General features: G+C 43.2%; 1 protein-coding gene across 1 annotated transcript; it reads left to right on the top strand.

The window, feature by feature from the left end:
- Window positions 1-9778: 9778 nt before the first annotated feature.
- Window positions 9779-16561, top strand: Rnd3 (Rho family GTPase 3; the record flags this gene model as incomplete). The annotated part of the gene is given in 3 exon segments (XM_013517502.1): window positions 9779-9888; window positions 12772-12906; window positions 14477-16561. Coding segments are annotated over 3 exon segments (497 nt in total), but the record flags the coding sequence as incomplete, so codon positions are not given.
- Between the last annotated feature and the right edge of the window lie 10563 nt (window positions 16562-27124).

Raw genomic sequence — 27124 nt, 5'->3', positions numbered from 1 at the left:
CGCACGGCCCTGGGCTCGAACCTCCGCAGCCCGGAGAGAGGGGGATTAGCGGGAGGCGGAGGGGCCCGACGCGCAGGGTCGCAGAGGCAGTCCCCGCACAAAGGCCGGCGAGAAGTCCCGCGCGAGCGCCTCCCACGGCCCCTGCCAGGTGCGCCGCCGCTGCCATGAGGAGGAGATTAAGTTTCTCCCCGGAGAGCCAGGCTCTTCCTCCAGCTGCGCCAAGGGCAGCGGAGCCGGGATCTCGCTGTGTTTTGTGTTTTGTGCTGGAGGTTGCACACCAGCAGACTAGGTGCTGCAGAGAAAGTGGCGACGCGTTCAGTTGCAGTGGTTTCCTATTTCAGTAATTCCTAGCGCCTGAATTATTACCCGGCCTGATATTTAATGGGCTCTTATTCCCAGACATATCATGGTAATTGTTACGCCTCGTGGGCAGGACAGCTGGTGTGGTACCAGTAATTAGCACCAGTACTCCCGCCCTCGCCCAGCCCTGCTTGGATTTATTATGCTTGATAAGAGTGATTTAGGCCTGGGCTGGGACAGTGGGTCGGTTCCAGTGGTTGATAAGATGTGTTGGGGTTTTAGCTCCTGGTTACAGCGGATTTCTGCGTGCACCTCCTCTGCTTCCCTGGCCCTTGTTTTCATGGTCTGTAACAGGGATCCAGAGCTACAGAGTGTAGAGAGAGGGTCTCTCCCATCTATGAATTTCCTGGCCCTCGTACACTGGACAGGCGGGTCTTTTTCTTTCCCAGGACGTTGTCGGGCATCGGCTGTTAGTCCCAGTGGACCTGGCACCCGTGCAGGGGTTTTCACAGCCTACAGAGCACCGCGGGGCAGGGCCGGCCTTCCTGGTGGCTTTGGGAATGAGACTCCTAGGGAGGGGGAGAGGGTGCGCTTGCAGGAATGTCGGGTTTTGCACCCTTGTCTCAAATTTCAAGGGTTTCGGGACCACCAGTGGAGAGTGCGGATGAGGTACCCAAGGGGCAAATAGACTTTGATATTTTCCCAAGGTTGAAAAATGCAACAAGCAAAACATAGTTCATAGTCGGAGGCTGTCCTTGGGACATGCTGGTAAATATCACTTCAAATATTGGGACGCGCTTAATCCAAACTCTGTAGCTTATGGTCTCTAACATATAGCAGAATGCCTTGCACACAGTAGTCGCCCAATCAAATCTGATGCATGACTAAATGAACAATGATACACATCGTTTCCAAGATGAGTTTTCCTGACTTTTATTACCACTGGATGATCTGTACTCTAAGAATGGCAACTTCATAAATATTAACATCCAACTCATCACATTAATCGTAATCAAATTAAACAGTCACTTGAAATGAAGTTTGTAGTGCAGTAATCACCGGTATATTTTTATTTAATGAAACAAAAATATATATTTAACTAAAATACAAAAGTTTGAAAACTGATTAATGAATGTTGTACTGCAAAATTATTCTTTAATGAAATCTTGAATTTAGATTTGTACAAATAGGAAAAGAGACACAAGGAATTACCCAGAATTCCATGGCGTTGCTTGTGGGGTGAAATGCTAATTAAACAGTTGACAACAATTTAAATTCCAAGAACAACCTGTTTGGACCTAACGTGGTTTGTCATTCGTGAGTGAGATACATCTAGCAGGAACCACTAAGTCAGCAGCTAATTACTCTGAGTACCTAGTAACGGTCTTCCATTTCATCCCAAGCTTCTCGTGGCAAATTTCTTGACAGGATTACTTTGTCAGATGTTCGGTATTCTCTTTGCCCATGCAGACATTCACTTAGTTCAGGTTGTGAAAATACACCTTACGCCTCTTGGTACATTTATTTTCCTCAACTGCTTTTAGTTTAACCCTGAAAGGAACACCCAAGCCAAGTCTTTAGGGTCCTAAATGTCAATTATTTTTCTTCCAAGAACTTTGCAAAAGAGATTTATATTGGAAAGACTGGGAGAAGCTAAGGTCTGTTTCCTAGAGATAGTGTACATTTTGTGCTCTGAAAAGGATTCCTGTTTCATTCAGCAGAGAGGTAGCCATGTAGGAGTCAGAGGTAGGTCTTCCCTCAGGTGGCCTCTATTCTTCAAAGGGATCAGCTTTTCCCCCAGCAGGCCTGCGGTGGTGTCTAAGCAGAGCTGCCAGTGGGGCTGCGGAAAGAACCGCAGTGAAAGTTGGCTGTGTGGGGTCTCTTTTATCATGAACCAAGAGGAAACCATTGGATTCCTACTTTTAGAAGCCCGTTACACCAGTACTTCCTTCTGTGTCTCTGCCTTTCCTTGTCCTGCATGCACTGTAAGGAGATACTCTGAGGCCTCAGGATGCAATGCTTGCTAAGTATGGAGGAGGAAGCTTCTCATTTAGGGTACCTCATAACCAGCCTTTGGTGAACCCGGTATGGTCAGATTCCTCAACACTAACGCCCGGTTCCACCTGGTTGCTAAATATATTTCCCTTACTGGGCTTTTAGCTTTTGTTTTTGATATAGATCCTCTAGAACTTCTCCAAGTAGAAAGCAGTCCCTCCCCATCTCCCAGGCACCAGCAGTTAAAGCAACCAGAAGAGGCACTTGTCAGTTGGGTACTTATGGCTCCTGGGATAGTGCTAAATTATTAGCGCTTATTAGCTCCCCTAAGGAAATAAAACCTCTGGGAAAAAGCCTGGAGATCATCTAAGAGGGGGGTTGTAAAAGGTAGTTACAGAAAAGATGGTTTCTGTAACTTCTTCATTTTACTAAAAGGTATTTCCTTTTCATTATAAAATACTTTGTAGCAATCCGTTCAGAAACGCCCTGAATGATTACCAGATTCACTCAATGAGTTTCTGCAAACCAGTGGGTCATATTTCAACATTTCCAAGTGGCAAAGCAAGACCAAAGTAGTTCTAGTATCTTGTATTTCAAAATCTGCCACATTTGCCAAGCGTAGAAGCGATTTGTAGCATGAAGCCAGATGCCTACTAATAATAGAAACTTAGTCATGTAAGGATCTCCAGATCTTTTCCTTGGAGATCCGATTGCAGTGTAATTTAGGCCCATGTGACTTCGGGAATAATAATCTTTTATGCCAGCTTTTAACCAAGCCAAGGTAATACACATTTTATTTAAGGTGTATTATTAGTTTTTAAATGACTCAGTTCAGCTGCTAGAATTCCCCACAGTCAGTGCTGTTGCCGAATGAGACTCCTGTGAGTCTTGTGCTATAGGTTCCTTTTAGATCCTGAGAGCTAAAGTTAGCACTTCCTATTTAAATTTTTAGCATTATTAGCAGCGAATGTAGTATTTTAAAAATTTTTCTATTTAAAGAAACAGAGAGGAAATCTTACTTACCTTATACCCTTACTTTGAGGACAGACTCCTGTGTATGCATGTCTGTATCCGTTGTCGTGTGTATAGCTCAGATGTCAAGTTTGAGGAGCGGACTTGGTGGCGAGTGCTCTAATGAAGTAGTTCTTAATGGAAACAGAAATACTTCAGCAGTTTTTCCGAGATTAGTATGTCATTAATCCAGAAAGGCAACTTAAAAAGAGATCATTGGTTTCTTTTTTGGTGGTTTGACATATGAAAACTTCTGAGCAAGGTGTGAGCTGTGAGTATAAAAGCAGTAAATCTGTGTTCGGGTACTCCGTGCAGACACCGTTCTTGCTGTGGGTGGAGGAGGGAGAACGGAGGGGTACCGAGCTGGGCAGGTGCAGCTCCTGCCCTCAGGGTGCTCACAGTCGAGTCACAGTGACAGGACAAAGCAAAGCAGGCAAAGCGTGAGTGGAAGTAACACTGGAAGTGCTCAGGCTTCCCAAGGTAACCAAAACACAGATGAGGAGCCTACATGAAGTGGCAGGAGCGCAGGTGGGAGGAAGTCCCTGTGAAGAGGAGCGGGGGTCGGGAGCACCTCGCCTGGCATCCTTCTGAGAACGCCTCAGGACAGCTGGAGGCAGGAAGTACTTCCTTATCCTGGTACAGGAGGCGTTGCCTGAGGTATGAAGGCTGGATTCACCGAGCAGCAACAGTGCGGATCCCAGAGAACTGTTGAAGGCCGCCTGGTCAGCCTAGTGCCTGCAGGTCTTCCTGCCACTGAAACTGCCACGGTCCCTTTCCCTGTGTACACTTGAGCTCAGTTCTTCGTTCTCCCACTTGGAAACGTGCTTACACTTAATGGCTTCCAGGGAGAACAACCGTGTGACGGGCAAGAATTCCACGTTAGATGAACCTTCTAGAGAAAGGGAGAGGGTGATCATCTACAAAGGAGAGAGAAGCATAGGAGCTTGTGATGCACCAAGGAAAAAGTTGCAGAAAATCAGATACGTCATTTGTAGCATCCCAGGAGCTTCAGGTTGCGGAGCTAGGTTCTGTTTTTTACTTGCATACTTGTAAGAGATGGAGGCTAAGGCAGAACAGTGTGGATGGTGCTTTCCAGTAACCACCACCCAGGACTGCATTTGCAGATTTGTCTACACTGCAGAATTCTTCCATTTAAATCATGGAACCTCCTCCAAAGGTCAGGCGAAGGTGTGAACTCTGAAGTCTTCATCTGTCTTCAAGTACTTTTCTAAAACCTCATTTAGTGCTAGATTTTTTTCCAGTCTGGTTTCTTGCTAAATTGGGTGTATCAGTGAGGTATCCAGGTTGGTCATTCTGATGCCACATGAAATAACCAGGTGTTTCTTCATTAATCTAGTTCTTTGGCGTGTAAATGTGACACCAAGGACCAGTAGTTTCCTCTAGTTAGATGTACCATGCCAAATGAATGAGCTGAGCCTCAGTCATTTTCTGGTGTCCTTGAAATGTTTCTTTAGTTATTATATATTGGCAACTCTGTCAAAGGTCTTATGGCAAAAAAACAAAAAAAATACTGACATGCATGTAAGTGGCTTCAGAAGTTTGATCAGATGTGCTGCACTGGTTTTGATAAATGAGCCCGGTGACGTGTGTGGGAAGGTACACTGAGTCTTGGGACTCCTTTCTGAGGAGGCTGACTCACAGATGAAGCGAACGCTTCCATCCATTACTGAATGCTAATGTGAGTTTATATATACATAGTCTCCACTGTCAGGAAAGTATTTTGATTCTTCTATAAATTTAAGTATTTCAATAAGATTAGGAGTTTAAATCAAAAGTTTTAAAGCCTCAAAATAGCAATTTTATTTCTACTTGTCTGACTTTCTACACAGTGGTGTATCTTCACTGTCCTGAGAAATAGAAAATATTGATTCAGTTTTTATACTAACACACAGATGCCCAAAGTTTTCCTAAGCGCTGTTTGCCATTTCTGTTAGTGAGATTCTCTAGCACAAATCACATCTCATTCCTGAGCGTTTCTGTAACGTGTTGGGGGCATGGAATTTTTAGTGTAGACAACTGGAAAAAGAGTTAAAACAGAGTCTTCTGCTGAGCCAGATAAGCAGAGTTCTGCCTCGACTTAGTTTGCATTCCTGAGATGGCTGGAAATGTAGAGCTCTCGTTTTGATTGGAGGTGGCCTGAGGAAGTGCATGCGTGTAAGAACTGGGCAGTTCATGCAGACTCACATTTTAGCTCCTACTTGGCAGAGGTATGCTTGGGTGGTCACTGAAAATACCAAATGTTAATGTGTTTTTCTGTGCCAAAAATCAGTGGTTGTAACTTACTGTTCTGGGTAGGAATGTCTTACTAGGAAAAGGGAAGCTTTTCAAATTAAAGTTCAAGTGTAAGAAGCTATACTTAGAAACCCTTCAACAAGAAGAGTTTTCATCTCTCGGTCTCCTGTAAAAGCTCACAGTGTTTGAACTGGTTTTGCAGAAAGTCCACGAAGCCTCCCTTTTGGACATGAATCTTCTTACATATACATTTAATTATGTACAAATATGGTGTGTTCTGTGCCGGTGAAAGGGTGACTTCAACAGGCAGGTATGTGTCTACAGAATTAGTTTCTGGGCGAGGTGCTTTGTGACTATTCTTGGGCAGGAACTTTTACTCTCACTTGAAATGAATGATCTCAAAGACAAAGATGGGTAAATCCACAGTTTCAAATATCTTGTAAACTTTGCTCGTGTTTGCCAGACTTGAGCAACTAAGAATCCCAGAAGCAGATTTATTTCAATCTGTACCCCAGCAAAGCCCTTTGCCTATACTTTTTGGTACACACATTTTGCCTGTGCATGTCCTTATATATTTATAATGGGGTTTCTTGCAGTTTCCTTTTGAAAGTATGGCTATTTAGAAAGGAGGACCTGGGAACAGCGCTGTGGGTTTGACGTTTCATTGAGTATAAGAGAATTGCTGCATGTGTGGATCTCTATGTGCATGACGCCTATTTCACATGCTGAGAAAGAGTTTTATTTGACAAGCAAAGCTCAGTACCAAGATTTATTGGACCTTAACTGTAGTACATTCATAGGTATTTGAGGGCAGATTCCCTGCATATCAGTGTGCTGTGAAGTATAATACTTGCTCTCACAGTAAAATACATTCAGCTCTCTTTCTTATGCTTACACAATTAGCACCTTAGAAGCTTTCTGTGCATCTTTTAAGAAAAAAAAAATCTATAGGAGTTAACTTTTTGCTGTTTAGTTTCACAAGGTGTCACCTGGAGAGGTGCAGGAGCCTGAGCAGGTATTGTGCCTCCTTCATGGGCTTAATTTTGGCTTCCCTGTGAGGGTCATCTCTGCCTCCCTGCGTTGCTTCTCACTGGAGCAGGGTATTCCTGGGATTCTGCTCCATTTTTTCGCGACAGGGGGCAGCTGTCCTGTCCAGCTTTGCTTGCCTGGCCTCCTTTGTGAGGTCACGGGCTTTGTGGGAAGAATAGGAGAGCGTGCAAAGTGTTGAAACGCAGAGTAAGCACTGTAAATCACACAGGAATTTTTTTTTTCATGAAGGTCCTCCTTAGCTGATGAACTTTCAGATCATGCCTGATGAGACAGTTCATTTTTAATTCTATATAAGTTTTCTTACCATGAAAAAGTAGACAATGATTTTATTCTCTCCCCCGCCCAAAAATTTTAACCTTAACCTATCAAAAAAATGGAATGACTAAGTAGTCTTGTTATTTTTAACGGCAGATTACTCCTATCATTCGTGGTCAGACAAATTGTAACTAATAAACGTGGTGATCTGTTTTATTAGTACCTTTGGATACTCTTGTTGATCTAAAACCAGCACTGTTTCTTAGCAAAAGCAATAGGACCAGATCAAAGTGTCATTCCTAGTTAGATCTTGTGAAAGCTCTGTAAATTACCTCGTTACCTCCACACACATGGTGGTTTATTTCTCATGAACCTTCACAACACATATGTATTTTCATTCACAGTGTTAAACCAGATAAAAACAAAAGCAGAAACAAGCCTCTGTGACAATTTGGTTTAACTTGAAAAATCTGTTTCATCTTAAAATCAAGCCAGAGTCTAAAATTTGCAGATATTTACATATACCCGCCAAGCACAGAAGCCTGAGTCTGCAGCGTTTGTGAGAGGGCTGAACCCGAAGCCAGATAGGTCCCTTTGCGCCCATAACATGGCTGGGGGAGGGGAAGCTCCGTCCACAGAGGGAGAGCATCCTCCACAAGCCACCTGAGACCTGCATGTTGAAAGCATTCCTCTGGATCTTCCTGGTAGTTCCAGTTTTAAGTAAACTAGTTTCGCCCTTTTGGATTTCTTCAGCTGCCTTTCCTAACTGTCCTGAAGGAGGGAGGCACGTGGAGAGGCTGATCCTCGAGGCCAGGCCAGCTGGAGACAGGAAGGTGTCCAGAAAGTTGTTTCTTAATGTCAGTAACTTCCAAGAAAGGAGATTTCCAAGGCCTGGTCAAGTTTCTGACAATCTTAATAGTTGGCAGTTCAGACTTTATGGGTCGGGGATCCTTGCATCTTTTGCTGACTTCCAGGAGAGGAGGAAACCCTTGTGTGCCTGTGCAGCATTTGGGTTTCCACTCTGTGGTCTTGGGTTTTCTGACTGCTTGGAAAGGGCTGTTCAGATGCTCAGAGCAGGAGCTATGTCAGAGGCGGACTTTGACGTGGTATTCATCCAGGTCGTTTCTGATGCCTCTCAAAGACTGTTTAAATGGGTGAACGGTTTGGGAGTAATTCTCATAACCTGGCTTTCCTGTAAGTAGCTGAAAAGACGGCCACAGCTTGTCATGTCGGGAGAAAGCGTCATTCTGATGTATCTTAATATTTAAAATGAGTTGACTTTTTAAACTCTAAACATTTTGGGAAAATGCCTTTCAGTTGTCAGCATCTGCTATAGCAGGATCCTGATTCCAACATGAGTAGGAAGCTGGTATAGCTAAGGAACAGTTCCTGCTTAGCTCACGTTCGGTTATTCACACTTTACTTCCTAATTCCTACAACCTTCCCCTTTTGTCTTATCAGACACGCTTGGCTTGAAGTTTTGCTTGCCATCTCCCAACCAGTGAATAAGAAAGCAACAGTGTAGCCTGGGGTTCTGCGTTTACTGCTGGGGACCCAGAATACATGGTGAACACAGGATGGCAGCGTACAAAGACAGTAACTTGCAGTTATACAAGCAGGCCCCTACAATTTTCTATTTTGATAGAAATATAGATTATCTTAAAAGCTTCTTTCTCTTTTCCTGACTTTAACTATTGAGATTTTTTTTTTACATAAGAGGGGACAATATGCCATGTTTTTCTGTTGAAATGGAAAATTGTGTCAAAATGAAATCAGTTCCAGAAGACTTTGGTACGTTACATTTTCTTTCGTTAGGAATCAAAAAAATATATCTAATCAAAAATATATGTAAGTGTTTGCCTCATAAAATGACTTTCATGTTTATGAAATGTCTGTGTACCTAAAATAAGTACTTGAAAAAGTAGCAATTGGCGAAGTTGTCTTTAATTTTATATTATGCTATGTCATAATTATTGGCCTCATGTAATTAGCCACCCTTCGGAATTCTTAAAGGAGCAGAAGAGACTTCCCAAGGGACTAGCTCATTTCTGTGACTAAATTATTGTTTGGTTATGTGAGCTTTTGGGGTAGCCAGGGTTTAATACAGGCCAGGATCTTTGGGTCATGCTATGGTGTCACTTCTCTTTAAAGTACATAAATTTTTAAAAATGAAAATAAAAAAATAAAAATAGAACTGTATAAGAAAAAAGTTGACCTGATCTAACATGGCCTTGATTACATTGGTGGCTGTAACAAAGAAAACCTATATGGCTTGGGGATAAGTTTAAATAAGCAAACTTGAGGTCAGTGGCTTGTCCAGGCAGGGTGGCAGTGACGTGGATTGCCGTGGTTCTCTTTGCACGGGGGAACCTACCCTCTTCTTTCCTCTGTCCACGCCGGCCCTAGTATTGGACTGATCTTGTTTTCGTCTCATTCCTAAGAAGTGGCTCGGTTTATGGTGCTCAGCTTCTAACAGTAGAGGTAACACAGCCGCAGGAACCCTCGTTAATACTTACTGAGCCTTTGCAAAATGCCAGGTGTTCCCTGGATTTCTTTAATGCCAGGCAGTATGTTGTCCTGCCCCTCTGGTGATGGAGGTCGATTTGGACTCAAGGCCACTCGGCCCTAGGTGCTTTCCTGTGTCAACCAGGTGCCTTCCACCTCTAGTCTTTGAATTTTGCCTTAAGGTCCTGTTCCTCCAGGTCAGATATGGGTAAGGTACCATTCATCTTCTGGAAGAAATGAGTACCACTGGTAGCCTCGCTTTTGTGTTTCCATTTCTTTCCCAAGAATTAGGGGAAGCGGGGTGGGAATGCAGTGGGACAGTCAAGAGATTTATCTCAAGGTAGAAGAGTTACTGCAGGACAGACAGAGAGACTTCCACGTTCACCTGTGTGTCTTCATTTCTCCTTAGGTTCTCCATACTATGACAACGTCCGGCCCCTCTCCTACCCAGATTCGGACGCTGTGCTGATCTGCTTTGACATCAGTAGACCTGAGACTCTGGACAGTGTCTTGAAAAAGGCAAGTGCTGGTGCTCAGGAGCGCAGTGCAGTGCTGGGAGATGGGAAAGACAGAAACGTGTGGTTGGCCCAGGAGCTCCAAGGCGCAAACTGATTCCCTTCCTCATGGGTTCTAATTCAATTCCTGGAAAAGACGCTTCACCAACAGGTTTCCATGCATGTGTCCCGCTAGTTTTGACGATTAATCTTGAAGTTTTATTTCATAAAGCAAATACTCTTTAAAAGAATCCATATTTGTTTTCTGGAAGGAATGGTGCAGCTAAAATAGCTAGATTTTAGTACTGTTGGATTCATACCTGCCTTCCTTCCATCTTCTATCTATCCTCCCTCCCTCCCTCCCTTCCTCCTTTCCTTCCTTTGCCAAACACATTTTGAGCTTTAGTTTGCAAATTTATCTTCAAATTTTGAGCTGAATGCAGTAACAGTTATATTAATAAAGAAACTGTGTTTTAGTTCAGATGTCGTTTGTCCTGAAATGTACTAGTGTGAAAAGAATATGTCTGAAGACGTGGTACTGTGTGAGTTATGATCAAGTATGTGCCACATCCTAATGAAGGCAGTACTGGTGAACTGGAGGCGAAGGAGGTCAGGTTCTGTGGGTGGAAAGCAGCACCCGGGGCAGCAGCCCTGGACGGAGGGCTCAGGGAGCGGTCACGAGGAGGAGCGCCTGCTGAGGATGAGGAAGAGTCCTGAGGGAGCGCGGGAGGGAGGGCCTTCCTTGGCCGCTAGCCAGCTGAGGGCTCAGCCTGGGTAGTTACACACAGTGCGTGGAGCCCAGGGAGAGGCACTGACTGGCTCCTTCCTCGCCCTGGTCTGAGCACTGTGGGTTTCCAAGTGGACCTTGCTGGAGTCAGCCCTCCTCCCTGTGCACTGTGGCGTAGACACAGGCTGTGGTTGAGGGCAGGGCTCACCCGTGTGACCCAGACAGAGTGCAGGGATTGAGAAGGAGAAGCACTGTTCCAGATGGCTTGGGGGTTTTTAGTTTGTTCTGACTTGTCTGGATTCTTTTGACTTTTACTTTTAGTGGAGTTCTAATTCTGTGCGTTTATTAACCTCTATTTCTCTGCGGTACGTGGCCGCTTGGCTTGCGTGTCGGTATGAAATCGGGTGTAAGGTACAGTCACCCTTCTCTGCTTTCACTGAACACCGCCAACACAGTGCGGTGAGATGCAGCTTTCCTAGCAGATCAAAGGCGCTTTTTCACTTTTAAACTCCTTTTAGCTTTGAGTACTGCACATCAAGCACAAATAAGGCTCCTGTTTGTTGGATTCAGGCAGAATATACCTCTCCTGTCTTTAACGCTTGTAAACAATTGCCAGACGAGCAGAGGGGGGCCGGGGTCATTATCCAGCTCAAGAACAACATGTCTCGTTCTGTCTAGATAAAAGAGCCTGCTTATTTACTGGAGGTTTCACTTGATGTAATATCAAATTATATCATGAAAAGCCTTTTTCCTGTTGTATTTTGCTTCTGTCTTCTAAGACCAAATGAGTAGTGTCTTTGGCCTTATGGATATTAATGAGTGTGCTTTACATTCATTGGAGGTTTAAGGCTCGTGATAACTCCTCCTATGGTCTTGATTAATTCAGTCCTTCAGTATCAAAGGGGTTAGAGTGTCTCACAGCGGAGATTTTGTATTCCTTTTTTTTTTTTGTTTAATCTTCCGGTTCTGACTCCAGTGTTGTCTCACACTTGCTAAATGGTCCTCAGTCATTCTGGGAAGAAGGCAGGCTTTTCACAACTTAGCCTCTATGGAAAGTGCGCTGTTCCCCTCAATGCACTGGTGGGACCGGGGTTTGTTTCCCAGAGTACACCTCTGACCTGGAACAGTCTCCTCTGGTGGTCTCTTACATTATTCCCACAGGATGGATGTCCTTTCTCTCTCCTGTTACACTTAGATGCATGACTTCATTGCCCTTGCTCTTCTGTGAGTTCCTTTCCGGAAGACACAGCTGTGTCTTAGTCATTTCTGTCATCACCACAATACTTCATAGAGCACTTAAGATGTATTTGTGGATGTGGGTGGGAGAGTCTCAGCCCCTATAAAGCCTGACTGCCAAGAGCCAAAGCTCCCCTGTGAACCCGTGGGATCCCCAATCCCATCCTGATGATGGAGCTCATGCGGGAGGAAGCAAAGCCACAAGATGTCATCTGGTTGCTTTTAAAGATGCTAATTAGAATTCCTTATGAGGTGTTTGGGAGGTTCTGATAATGCCAGTTTGGTTATGAAACAACTGGTTAAATTGGACTCGATTGAAATAGTTCGTTCATGCAGCTTTAGAAGGACCGGGACCAAGTGCCTTCTGCAGAACCCAGGAGATAGTTCTTTGCGCCTGCGATGGTCTGTGTCATTTAGCCCCTTGATGAAAGGAAGCTTCTTGAAGGCAATGCATTGTCTTTCGCTGTCGCCCAGGTGCCTCATTAGAACAGGAGATGACATGCTCAGCCTTCCCGGATGGAGTCTGTGAATGCATACTTGTGCTGGGCTGGGCTCTCTCTTAGTCCCAGCCTCTGCCTGGAAAGTACCAGCTCAACAGATCTAAGGACGTAGTCACCGGTTAGCACGTATAATTACTATCCTTCAGAGCTGCCCCCAATAATTAACAAATAGTTCCAGCTACTTTCTGACAACACCCAATAAATCTCTTTCAGTAGGGATAAATGAGTCACAGAGTCATTAATAACATTCCTTGGCATTCTTTAATGGACCTACTTTGAGAAGCAGTAGGACGTGATATCTATCTAGGAAGTTTGTGTCTTTGGTTTGCAGTAACACACTTCCCAGTGTCTTTCTTGAGTACCACTTTCAGCTTCTGTCCATAGAAAAATTTCATCATCTGGATTCTAGTATTTTTTAATTTTTCTTTTTTTTCCCCCCTTATAGTGGAAGGGTGAAATCCAGGAGTTTTGTCCCAATACCAAGATGCTCTTGGTTGGCTGCAAGTCTGACCTGAGGACGGATGTTAGTACATTAGTAGAGCTCTCAAATCACAGGCAGACACCGGTGTCATATGATCAGGTACGTACGGTATCAGTGTGTAAAGTGGATCCCACAGTGAAAGAAATGGAGTGTCACTCATAGTAAATAGAAAAGAAACTAGCTCCTTTTCCTACAGGCAGGTTCAGCCTGTGGTCATCCGTGAAGTATGACATGCCCCGGTACTCAGCAGTGCAGTCACACACCTGCGAACATAAGTAGTCGATCATGTGCTATTCACAACTACCAGTGTGTTTCATGTTCACGAGATTTGAGAGAGAATGTGGTCAGATTCAGTAGTTCTCTTTAAGAGAGGTAATCATTTTCTATTCAGCAGCCCAAGAAAATCCTAACGCAGGCTATTTCTGAGAGATTATTTCATAAAACCATCTTTTAGAATGTCTACAGGTGTTTCCCACAAATAGTGAGAAAGGAGAATTAGTTTCAGAGGTTCATTCCCTTAAAACTCACAACCACATTCTGAAGAGGGCTCATGTCGAGATAGGTAGAATTATATTTCACATTCATCGTTTAAAGTAATGCAACCGAAGGCTGGGGATGCATTTCAGTGGTAGAACAAAAAATTTTAAAAAGAAAAAAGTGCACTGCAATCTTCTTCATTTTGCATTTGTAATTTTATAAAATCTGCTTATTTAAATAAATAATTTTGATTATGTACACATTTGTTATTGTATATCCTGGCAGCATTACCCACACTTACAAATTGCATGTTTTGTGTTCCGTAGAGTAATCGATGTCATGATCATATTCCTTTTCTCAGTTTATTTTGACTGTAAGACACAGTTACATAAATTGATTTATGTAAAATCTTTTTACAATTCCATCCATTGCCCCTATGCTTTACACAACTGCTGACTAGCTTTGACTGACATGTACAGTCAAGAGGAGAGAGAGTAAATACCCATGAGTGACAGGAACAGGCTATAAAAGCTAGGCTGCCCCTGTCAGAACTGTGTGGGAAATACAGCTTGTGCTCCTGACCTTCAGCTGACGGACAGCAGTAGTAAGATTCTATGCTTGCAGTGACCCTTGAATCTCCCAGGGTAACCAGTCACTCTTAGTTAAATGTGCTATTGAGAATGAATGGCTAGCCAGGCGTGGTGGTGCACGCCTGTAATCCCAGCACTCTGGAGGCTGAGGCAGGAGGATCGCTGCAAGTTCGAGACCTGCCTGAGCTACAAAGTGAGCTCAAGGCCAGCCTGAACTGAACAGGGAGACCTTGTCTCAAAAAGTCCAAGAAAAAAAAGAGCAAGAGAATGAATGGCCTCCTTAGGTCCCCTCCTAATTCTTTGTATCAACTCATGAAGTATTTGATGATCAGGACCCTCATGTATTAATGACCCAGGAAATTTGGATGACTGATAATATTTGAGTACCTTAGGCCTAGATCTTGATTGCAAATATTCATGGAGTATTCATAAATAGAATACCGTAGATCAATGAATAAATTCCATTTCTAACAACACTTGGAAAATTCAATTGACATATTAGAAAATGTTTTGTAGGGAAGACTGTTTCATGGTCTCAGAAGACACTTTTTAGCTTTCCCCTAGGTCTTATTGCTCATTAACACCCTGCTCTCCTTCTTCAGGGGGCAAATATGGCCAAGCAGATTGGTGCAGCTACTTATATTGAATGTTCAGCTTTACAGTCAGAAAACAGCGTCAGAGACATTTTCCACGTGGCCACCTTGGCGTGTGTAAATAAGACAAATAAGAACGTTAAGCGGAACAAGTCACAGAGGGCCACAAAGCGGATCTCACACATGCCGAGCAGACCGGAGCTCTCGGCAGTTGCTACGGACTTAAGAAAGGACAAAGCAAAGAGCTGCACTGTGATGTGAACCTTGCGTTACCTTTAATGAGGACAAGTGAATCTAGTGTAAAAACAGGAGCAAAACAAGCAGGTGAACCCTGAAAGAAGTGCACAGCCAAAGCCACGTACACCGCAGACTCAGGAGGCCCCGAGAGGACACCGGTCTCCGTGGGATCCTGTCCTTCGACTCGGCACGCAGCCCGAGTGCTGAGAAGTGAATACGTTGAAGTGTTTTGTAGTGTGACTTGAAAAGTATGCCAAAAAGGAGCGGTACAGATGGGCTAGAGGTGGGGGAGGGGGGAGGCGAGTACCTCCAAGAAGAAAATCCCCCTCCGAGCGGTGCTTGCGTTTTGTTTGTTTTGTTTTGCTGTTTTCTTGTTACATTCTATTCATGGATCTCTACTTTGATTTAATTTTTAAATGTTTTAATCTCCTTCACAAAAAATATATATTAATATACCATCTCATGGGGGAACTGGCACTGTGACCTTAGCATTTAGTTTTCTAGAGGATGTGATCTAATTTCCACCTAGCTCATCATTAAAATGGAAATTGTATCAGGCCCCGTGGGATTGCAGAGGGAAGCTTCATGAGGCCTGGGAATCGTGCCCTCCTGAAGATGACTGCTGAGGGAGATGGTTCTAAAGAAGGGCGTTGCGGCCTTGCAGGATGTGTAGATCAGCACGACAGAGATTGCATAGGTCAAATAGAGAAAAGTGTTGATTTTCTTCAGTCTGATGGTTCTGTCCCTAATCGTGATCATCTTTAACAAGTGGTAAATTGCTCAATGTAATATTTTTGTGCGCTGTTTAGAAAAGAGGGTGTGTGAGTTTTGTGTTGCCATTGTTGATGAAAATGCAAAGTCAAATAAAAGTGTCTTTGTGTCATAGAATGATCCAAGGGAGAAAAACTTAGGTACTGTTTTCACCAGGAGAGCTAATGAAGGAAGGAGTAGTAACAGAAAGCACAGTTTGTGAGGAAAGGTGTCAGGAAATACGCTACCAAATGCACGAAGCAGAAGGATCTTATTTTGAGATGAAGCTCCAGTTGGCAGCATCCAATGGTCTGTTGGTTTATTTCACTTTCCTTAAGTGAACATCCATCTGAGAAGGACCCACTTACCGAGCTTTAGGGAATCCTTAGTAAAAAATTATATGATGCCAGGACATTACACTAGGACGTTTCTTTTTTTCTTTTTCTTTCTTCCTTTCTTTTTTCTTCTTTTTTTTGAAGGGCATTTCTGAGAGAAATTGCTAAGACCCACTTAACCAGATTCACCCAGGGTCCAGGTTTAAAACTCAATCTTTGTTGTTACATGAAATAATCAACATTTAAAATAGTTTACAGATAGGTTGTTGACCCATCCCATCTAGGGATTCCTTCAGAGAAGAAGCCAGATCTGACTTGGTTATTGTTGGTGCTTGTTAAAAACGAGCTTTCTTTCCAATGATAATGCTTCATTTTTGAAGTCTTGAAGCTGTGCTCCCGTTAAGTTGTGGCAGGAGAGTAGATTAAGGTAATTACAACACTCAGTTCCGTGTCATACAAGCACTTTGTTTTGTCCGCAAGAAAATATCATTTGAGTCATTTCCCACAGAATACAGACATTTTCCCAACATAATATCCTTTGATTGATGCAGATTATGCTTTGGGCAGTATTACAAAATAGCTGGCAAGTGCTTTCTGTATTTAAATATTGTAAAAAGAAAATAAGTTATAACTGTTATAAAGAAGAACTTTCGTTGCATTTTTTAAGAACCGTTGAAGTCACTTTGTATGTTTGTTTGGTCAATGTTTCTGCAGTATTTATTAAAACATACTTTTCCCCTTCGAATAAAAAGTAACCATGTCTTTGTCTAAATGTGATCTGTCTTTTATTCTCTACTTCCTGGTTTTGCCATTTCACTTCGTTGTTTAATAGAGATGATTTGAGAATCTTGCCTAACTTGTCCTGAATGGGCAGGCTTTGAAATTTTTAAATTCTCAGGAGTATTAATTCTCAGAGAAGGATAACTCTGTATTTAAGAGGTTTTCATGATTTCACATCACAAGAAGAAAATGTGGCATATTTAGATGAAATGATTTGATCATCTACAAAAACAACCCAGGATACTGCCTAGGATTAAGTTGAAGAGAGTATGGAGATTCCTTGAAGCCTTATCAGTGAAACAGTATTCTCAAACCACAGGTTTAACTCTTTCTTGCTCTTTGCCCTCCCTTTGTTCCTTTTTCTCCTCTCCTCCCCTCCCCTCCCCTCTTTCTTCCTTCTCAGCTCAGAGATGGAACCCAGGGCCTTCGCCATGAGGTATAACCTTATCCCTTTTGAAATTTAAAATTTTGAGACTCGGCCTCATTAAGTTACTTAGCGGCTTAGGTTAGGCTGGAACTTGGGACCCTCCCATCTGAGGCTTTCTGAGGGGCAGGTTTGATTCTAACGTGACCCCAGTTTGCTACTTTGTTTTCTGTGGCTCTTGGTCCCTAACTCAACCATCCACCTTGACAAGCCATGTTCTTATTCACTCAGCCAACCAGGTAGATGATCAAGACTAAGCAATGAAGGAAAGGAAGACACCGGTTGTGTAGGTCTTCAGCAACACAACAATGTAGTAAAGGTTTCCCAACTTGCTGGAGTAAATTCAGCGTGGACTAGCTGAGGAGAAAGGCCTAGGTGCCCGGAGCCCAGCTGATTCTGTTCTCAGCTAAAATTCTTACATATTTTACATATGCCCGAAGATAATCCATGTGGACTTTTTCTACACAGCTATGACACTGTAAAAATTGCATTTTTGTGGACTTTTTTCAAGTGGCTTTCGAAATTTTTGAGGTACAGTCATTCACTTAGAAATCATTCTCAGAAGCAGGAAGCAAAGGAGAAACCAAAGGATCCAACAAAAATAAATGAAGAAGCATGAACATTAAAGAGCAGCCGTGTAAAAAATCGTAACAGCGTAGGGCTTAACTGAGTATCTTGGTAACTCATTCCTGTCATCAAATACGAAAGGAAATAAAAGTACTTTCCAGACCCTTGGTGTTGAGTAACTTCGAAGCATAAACTTGTTTCTCAACAGTCACTTCCACACAAAACAAAACAAAACATACACAGAGTTTCTGCTGACCTTGGCAGTATTTTATACATCACACTATACTGTTCCCCTCTGGTTAATTGTTCTTTCTCAGTAGCTTTAATTTGTTGAAGCAAAAAGGAAAAAAGTAGTTTGTCTTCAGCCTTGAGCCTGTGCGCGTTCCTTTTCTCTGACTTTTTGCCTCAGCAAACATTTCTTCTATGTATTCTGTGAGCATTCCTTCCTATTGGATAATGATCATGATTAATGCCTTTTTAAATACTAAAAGGTGGTTTTCAGACCCTGAGTCAGACTTTAACTATGTGCTTTTCACCTCTATCAATCCTTTCCAGGAACCGTTCATTAGAAGAAGCTAGACTTCCTGGGAATGTATCCTAACTGTAAACTTAGAATGCAGGGAATTTTCATTTGAAGGACTTTTTAAATGATCTCATGCTCTAAGACTTCGTAAACTCTGAAACCTGTTTCTCTTCTTTTTGATGGATTACGTTGACATTAGTAGTCTGTTGTAAACCGCATAGTTTTTGTTGCCATTATTTTTCCATTCGACAAATATTTATTGAGTGCCTACTACATGCCTTCTTCATAAGTATGATGCGGTACTATTTCTTGGTTTGGCACTTAATCAGGCCTAGAACACAATCTTTGAATAAGGGGGATTGTATTATCTCGTCAAGGGGCAGTCATAAACAAACCCCAGTGCCTTCAGCCTAGTGTGAGCTCCGTCGGTGTTAGGTGAAGCATGGCTACTGGGCTGGCAGTAAATACTGCAGTAGGTAGTTAAGTACAACAGTGCAGTAGCCACAGGTGATAGCACATGGAATACCACTGCAGTACCAAGGTGCAAGCAGAACTTGGTAGTGAATCGTAACGACTGGGGTCCATTTATGGCGATGGTGGAGCACCGAGAAGGACCATGTCTGCAGTCACCGCTAGAGCATTTATACAGAGTGTACATTTCTGCAGCTGTTTAGAGGTGCAGTAGGAGAAAGTACTCCACAGCTGAGGGCGAGCGGCCCCAAGCCATCATCTCAGGCGGTGTGCTGGCTTTGCTATAGATTTGTGTTTTCTCCTGTGAAACCTTTCATTGCTCAGTGAATTGGAAAAGAGAAATTGAAATAAAATTTGGTGTAAGTGAAGCAAAATTCTATTATAAAATTGAAATTAGTGTCAAGAGACAATAAAACCTGAACTTATAATTACTTGGAGGTTGAGAATCCACTATGTAAAGTTAAAAATATATATTTTGTGGAAATCGAAAAGGTCTCTTTAAAGACATTCACTAACAGTGAAAGCTAAGGCTTTTCAACTCTGCCCCATCCTGGAAACACAGGAAACAAAATCTAATGAATCAAAAAATAAACGTTTGGGAGAATTCTCAGAGCCGATTCCTTGAGATTTTACTTTTGAATTTTGCTTCTTTTGACGGGAACCATTAATGCCTTTCTTCCATGACGACAGAGGCCCTGACAGAACAACTCTACTTTAAAGCAACTGAGAGAGAGAGAGAGAGAGAGAGAGAGGCAGAGACAGAGAGAGAGAGAAGCAGAGAGGGAGAGACAGAGAGACAGAGAGACAGAGAGAGAGAAGAGAGAGAGACAGAGACAGAGAGACAGAGACAGAAAGAGAGAGATAGGCAGAGAGAGAGGCATTGCAGAATAAGATGTAAAAATGGGGTTAATGTACATGGCTACCTTCGCTGCCAGAATAATGGCTCGCACTGAAATTATTCTGAAATTATTCCAAAGGATGAGCAAGGCACTGTTCCGATGGTTTGTGTGATGTGCTGCTTCCCGCCACAGACATACGCAGGAAGTTAAGCACTGGCAAGTCCCCTCTTTCACAGCTGCGGGAGCAGGCATCTTCTCCAGGGTCACACGGAAGGGCCAAGACTGGCACAGGAGCAGGAAGTGAGCTCCATAACGCCACCCTCTTCCGCAGCACCACCGTGTGCTGGGCAAATCCGAATGACCGTGGCGGGGTGCCCCAGCCCAGGAAGACGGACTGTCAGGGCCCTACGGCTAATGTCTGAGACACTGCCCTGACCGCCCCATGTCTGCACCCGAACTCCTTCCCTTGATTCTACTTCCCTCTCCTAGGCCCCATGTCATCTTCTCCTTATCTGTGTGTTCTCTCTGCTTCTTGGGTGGTAAGCCAGTTAGGAAGAGACGATGAAAGGAACCACGGACAGCTTGTACCTGAGACCCGCCACAGCCAAAGCTTCCTAAACGGTTCTAAACAGTGGGTTCCACAACAATAGTTCTAGAACCCTTTGACCCCAAATGGAGGCTGTAGGTGCCAACATTAAAACATGCACCCTGCAGAAAAGAAAAAAGATTTGACACTGACTGCTACGCAGCCTCTAAGCTGTGCTTAATCCTTTTATGGGGAAGATAAACAAATGATGAAGGGCAATAGTGAGCACATTCTCCTACGAGCAGCTTCCTCATTTGAAGGAGCCGGTTAGAGAGAACTGCCTTTTCACTTTCGGGTTCCTGAGGATGAGCACTCAATAAACCGCTGTTTAAAATGCTGAAGAGGAACTAAGATCAAGTTACTCTCCTCCTCAGGGGCTGACAGTCCCGGAGAACAGGGAAGGGCATAGCAAACTTGATTCAATTCAAACAGTGCGGAGGGTTTCATTTCAACTTTTGGTCACCAGAGCGACTGAACTGTCAACAGAACTGACAGAGATGGTCCGAGTCACCTGTCGTCAGGATTAGGTGGTAAGGATCTTCCCTTCTCAAGGTGCCATTGTGTACTCCTGGAGAATAGATTTATTTCATTGATCCTGCTTATCTAGGACCCAGCCCGCTCACCTTCTGCCCTTTATCTACACTCTGTCTGATGGAACCAGGGGAGCCCTTGTTGTCATTTGTGTAAAAAAAAATCAGTCCATGTGACTTTCACGGTCTTTTTAACATCATCCTACAAGGACAAAGTCTAGACTTGCTTGTCACTCTGTAACAATCTTCACCCTGATATGTGAGTGTGAACAGCTAGGTCCCTTCCTAGATAGCAGAATTTCCTTATAAGAGAGCATCCACTGTCTTCTGAAATGCTCCAGCTCTTAGGTCCATAAGAAAGAGACTCATTTTATCACCAGTGTATACCCATCACCTACTACTGTAAGTACTACTAAGTTAAGTAATGAGTCAGTCCACAAACAAAGGAATGATTTAAACTACTAGAACAAAGGAGGGCTTTAGGGTTGCTGAGGTCCAACTAGAACCATCACTAACACTCTGGGTTAAAGGGAATTCTTGCTTTCTGTTTCTCAAGAAACTTATTTGGGCAGTAAGGGGAAGGCAAATGCACACAGGCAAGACTTGTGTCCACGTGGACTTTGGTACGCCCTGGCCGTGCACACCCCTTCCACACTTGCCCCCTTTGGCACAGCGTGCCTCAGGTGTTATGGTCTGAATGTGTCCCCCGACTTTACCCGTCGGGAACGTGATCCCAGGGACAGGGTCAGGGTCTAGGTGTTTGAAGGCATTCCTAAGGCTGTTTGGTGTGGATGATTACTGGTTAAGTCCTTACAGGAGAGGGTTCACTCTTCTCTACCTTTCTTCCCTGGGAGGACACAGAACTTGACAGCCCCACTTCTGCTTTGCCCTTCTGCCTTCTGCCATGTGAGACTGCAGTGTGACAACACTCCCCAGATCCTGGCGCTGTGACCGTAGGCTTCCCAACCTCCAGAACTGTTGGAAATAAATTGCTTTTCTTTATAGATTACCTAGTCTCAGCTAGTCTGTTATAGCAGCACAAATGACCCAGATATCAGCACCTACAAATGTTACAGAACCTCCTCACTTCATTGAGTGGTGCTGTAGTGCACCACTAGCTGATTGGTATAATATTATAATATATGATATGTTAGATTTTCAAAGGGGAGAGGAGATTATTATTTAAACTTCCCAGGTTTCTAATCTTCCACAAGAATAGTGTAGAGGAGGGGGAGGTGACGCAGTTTTAGGGGCAGGAGACCCCTTCATTTTCTATGTTCCCCAGAGGCAACTGGCGGCTTCTTAAAGACAACTCCGTGCTCCCTCCAGCTGCAGGCCTGGCTCTGCCTCTCCTCCGGCCCCCTGGTCATAGCCTTAACCAAAGAAATTCCCTTTCTGCTCTTTTTGTTCCTGCACGTATTTGTGAAACAAAGCTTCCTACAAGCCTTCCTACAAAAATATGGCACAATGCATAAGCATGAGTGAGCAAACGAAGTATCGTGGTGGGGGGAACGAAGGCTTCCCTTCAAAATGTGTTCACTTCCTTACTGTAGAGGTTTTGTACAGTAGAAGACACTGAGGGTGTGTTTGGGTGAGAGCTCTTGAGAGGGGAAGGTTGTTCTGGACTGTTCTGGCAGATGCCTGTCACACAGCTGCATAAAAGTTACACTGGAGGAGTCAGAGCCAGAGTGACAGGTGATGACAGGGGCTCAGACGCGAAGGACAGAGAAAGAGATCTGAAAATTACATGCTTCAAAGACAGAGGAAGGGAACCAGGACTCAGTCGAAGGATGAAGTTGGCCTCTGGAAACTAGAAATGTCCAAGGAAGGGACACTCCTTTGATCTTCCAGGATTGCAAGCCAATCAGATCTAAAGTTTACTGTAGGTCCTGTTAGGGTTTATATCTAGATGTTCCCCACGAGCCGCCTGTGCTCATAGGCAAGGCTTGAAAGCGGATTGGACTATGAGCTTACAGCTGACTTGCTGTTGGGGGTAATGCCTGTTGGAAGAAAAGGTCACTGGGGGCATGGCCCTCAGGGCCCCTCTCTTGATCTCTTCCTGACCACCGGGATCCGAGCACCTTCTCCTCCGCACGTTCCTCTGCCATGCCATCTTGCTTGCAGCCCGCTGAGTGAGGACTGAAACCTCTACAAACTGTGCGCCAAAATAACCGGCTCCTCTTCTCAGTTGCTGTCCTCAGGAGGGTCTCAGAGGGGAACAAAGTGACAAAGACCATCTCCCATCATGGCAGAAGTGCAGGGTACAGCGAAGCTGCCCAGCTTGTGGTGGCCCGGAAGGAGAGCATGCTGACAGTGTGCCTCCAGGGCACGCCCAAGGCATGCCCCTCTAACTGGGCCGGCTCCTCAGACCTCCTCCAACGAGGGACCTCAGCAGATCAGCCCACTGAGACTACAGCACTCCAATGATCTAATCGCATTTCCAGAAGTCCCTTAACTCAGTCAAGTTGACATTGAAGCTTAATTATTACACCCTTTTCTAAAAAAAAAAGAACTTGCATAAATACAACATTACACACAACTGCAGGAACTTCACATACTTGTCCCGATATTCCTTCATGAATCTAAGCTTTCCAGGTGAGGAATTACTCTGCACAACTTCTTTATTCAACAAGGAAGAAAACAGAAGCCACATATATTCAAGGACTTCCCCACAGTCACTAAGCTAATGACAGACTAAATCTTAGTCTTCTGATAGCTTAGTCTTCTGAGTAGCTGTTCTCCCAGCCTGTGGCCAACAAGCAGACTTGTACGAAGAGGCTTAGCACCATGTGTTTGCCATCTGATGGAACAAGAATGCATAATTTCCTCTAAATCTGGATGTGGCAACCTTAGCGGAGGTTTTCTCAGAGCGGAAAATCATACAATGGAAAGAGCTGTTTGGATGATGCCTTTTTGTTTTGTGGATGCAATCATTTATGTCACCCACAAATACTTTCTATGTGTCACATACTACATTCTGTGCTTGATGTAAAGAGAGGGAAAATAAACCATGCTTTTTCTCTAAGGAGGACCATGTAATGAATACAATTAAAATAAAAATTCAGAGTGATAAGTCATTTTGGGTTTACATAGAAAGTCCTCTGCTTTCTCTCTTATTGTGGGTATTCTTTGGTCATGTTTTGAAACTCACACACTCTTAGAAGGGTTATAGGACACATACAGTGAGATTAGATTCTACTTAGCTGATATAATTTTTCCTCTGTAGTTTGTAGAGAATAATGAATACAATTGTCTTCCTTTATCTGTAGGAGACACAGTCTTACATCCCAAGTAGATGCCCGAAACCAAAGAGAGTACTGATATACATGTTTGTGATCTACACATACCTACCTGTAATAATAATTATAAATTAAGCACAGTAAAAGTGAACCAATAATAACCACTGATAAAAGAGAGCCAGTACACAGTGAGTCCCTGACTTATGAACACCGAAGCTGCAAACTTTCACAGGTGTGGACAGACCTGCATTACCAACATTGGTAGGAACAAACAAATCATGGACGTAGCTCCCGCGTCTGCTGGCCACTGTCACAGCTGTGCTGATGTGTGCTTGCTGCACAGTGCAATAGTGTTCAGTAGTGCAGTGCTCAGCCAGAGCCAGGGATGTCCAGAGGCCAGAGGAAAAGCAGTGGTGGTGTGGGGAGGATGCTGGAAAAACAATAGTGAAAGTCACTGAGAGACCGGACCCAGCTGAAAAGATGGCAGACATGGCTCCATTACCTCCCACATACCCTCCCTCCCCCAGTTCACCCCGTGCAGTCCCCTGTGTGCTGGCCGTTGTACCGTACCACCATTTTAAGGCAACTATTAAAATAAAAATAGTTCATTTACAGTATTTTTGTGTTTTTAAAAATGCTTTACATTGTATATTTGTGTCAAATGTGTATAAGACTCACTTTGTCTGACTTTCCAAGGAACCCAACTTACTTGTGAGTAACAAGTTGTTACATTGTACTGTAAGGATATTCTGTCATAAAATCACCATTTTATCCAAAGCATCATTACTCTTGCATGTAGAGGTCATTATTAAGTAAAACATGTGTTACTTGAATACAAGCACTGCCATTCCTGCAGAGTTGAGATGAAACCCATGACCAAGGGCAGGTGGCACACACAAAGGAGTATGTAGAAGGGAATAATGTGTGTAGGAGTGATGTGTAAAGGAATAATTAATATTTGGGTTGGAATGGAGCGGAAAAACATGGAACTTCATCACACTATTCAGACTGACATTTAAAACTTACAAATTGCTGTTTTTCTAAAAATTTCCATTTAACATTTTCAGTTTGTGGTTGACTGCAGGTAGCTGGAACCGCAGAATTGAAACTGTGGATAGGAGGGGACTACTGCAGCTCAGTTTTGAAATACTGTTTCTTTCAAATGAAAACTCAGTTTTTTCTTGGGATTAGAAGGGAGAAGGCCCCCATACTACTGACATCTATGGAGGAAGGAGGACATTAACTTCCATCATCAATAATAAGAGAAGTAACACTTTTTTAAAGACCTGCCCACTATAGCATGAGTACATATTGGCGGAGAAAGGAGAATGGGAGTAACAGCTGAGTGCTCCTAAGGAACAGAACTTAGAAATCCAAATCCAAATCTTTAGTTCCAGGATGAGGGACCATGAGAGTGACATCTTTCTTTCCCTTTTGTACCAGGTTACTTTTCTGAGGGAAATTTTCATAATGCTCACTCATAATCTACGAAGCTCACTGCAGTTAGGAGTTAGTCATCTTTTCTGCAGCTTTAGAAGATGGTGGGTAATTCCTTTAATAATGATTTAATTGTGAAAAAGTGGGTGTCTGGAGAAAAGGGGATAGATTGCTTCTATTCTGAAAGAGACTTAAAGAGATATATTAAAGTCAGTTTTTCAGCTGCATATATCTGGAACACTGGGTAAAGTAAGGTCCTCAAATGAAGCTGTCAGCTAAGAAAAGCCAACCCTGGGGCTGGGGATTTAGCTCAGCGGCACAGCACCTGCCTGGCAAGTGCAAGGTCGTGAGTTCAATTCCTGGTACCGGAAAAATAAACAACAACAAAAAAGCCAACCCTGTCAGTGGTTCCTCTCATCCCACGGCTACTTCTGTCATTTCTCCGAGGTCCTGGAGAGGTGGGAAGAAGATCACTTTCTGGTTAGAGCGCTATAATGCTTTCTTTAGCATCTCTTGACGTACTGCAAAGGAAAATTGGGTTGAATTTCTTTCCTTAATTAGATAGAAAAGGTTGGCAAAAGGGAAGGCAATGATGACAGTCTGTGAGAGATCACAGGCAAAATAGTAAATGTTCAAGTTCCAAACGGGGAACCTCGGAGGATATAAGTTTTGCACTTATTATTTTAAGTGCTTTCCACAATTAGAAACTGAGAAATTCTCTTTGATGCTAATTTGTGTACCATTCTTGTTTAAATCAAAGCACCCTGGGATTATCAGTGCGGTTGTTTCCCATAAGAATTAGGTGGGGTGAGGTACTGCGTCAGCTCACTGCTGCTGCTCAGTGGAGGCCAAGAGACTGGGTGGGAGTGGAAGGAACGGACGGGCTACACCCTTTGCTGCTTTCCCACGGGAAACAACAGAAATGGTCTTAAAACTGACTTCCAGACCTGTGTTGAACAGGAGTGGTGACAGTGGACACCCTTGTCTTGTTCTTTACTTTAAAGTGAAAACTTTCAGTTTTTGTCCATTTTGTGTGATACTGGCTGTTGGTCTGTCAGTAAAGACTATCTAATGCAATTTTCTGTAGGGTTTTAATCACGAATAATCAACTGAGGAATGGATAAAAAGATGTGATAATTTTATACAATGGAGCATTACTCGGCTATAAAAAAGATAAATTTGAGGCTTTTACAGGTAAATGGATGCAACTAGAGACCATACTCATAAGTGAAATAAATCAGACTTGCATGTGTAAACACTGTATTGTCTCCCTAGTGTGAGAACCTGAAAGAGTAAATAAAACCCAAAAGGCACAATAGATACTGTGAAAGGGAAAGAAATTGCTCAAAAGGAAGGAACAACTGGATTGAAGGAAAGGAAAAAGAAAGAGGGAACAGAAAAAAATAAATATGTATATACAAGGATAGCTGGGATAATTGAACCGCTTATGTCTATTGGTTTATTGAAAGGAACAGCTGATGCTTAAATTGTTCTTTAGACCAATTTTCCATGGTTATATCTGGTAATCTGAACAACTAATTTGAAGACAACCATATGCAATATAAGAACCATTGTTGAATTTCTACCATCTCGTTTAGTGAAGCTCTGTGTCATTTGTCATGTTTTTTTAACTCTCTTTAATGGTTTGATCAGTCTTGCATTCTTACATCTGGTAATCTGAGCAACTTTGTTGAAGATAACAATATGTAATGTAACAACTGTTGTTAACTTCCTATTGTCTTGTTTTGAAATTCTGTATCATTTTTCTTGGTTTTTGTGTTGTTTTATTTTTATCTTTGTTGTTGTTGCTTTGTTTTCTTTTCCCTTTAAAATAAAAAAAAAACCTGACTTTCCGTTGCTCTGACATCATATTCAAACATTTTTGCCTTGTTTGTAAAGTCAACCGCATCTGTTTCTTGTTTATTGATTGGGCCTCCTT

The sequence above is a fragment of the Chinchilla lanigera genome, unplaced genomic scaffold, assembly GCF_000276665.1.
Source record: "Chinchilla lanigera isolate Chin_1 unplaced genomic scaffold, ChiLan1.0 scaffold00039, whole genome shotgun sequence".
Classification (NCBI taxonomy): Eukaryota; Metazoa; Chordata; class Mammalia; order Rodentia; family Chinchillidae; genus Chinchilla; species Chinchilla lanigera.
This window is presented reverse-complemented; position numbering and strand designations above follow the sequence as displayed.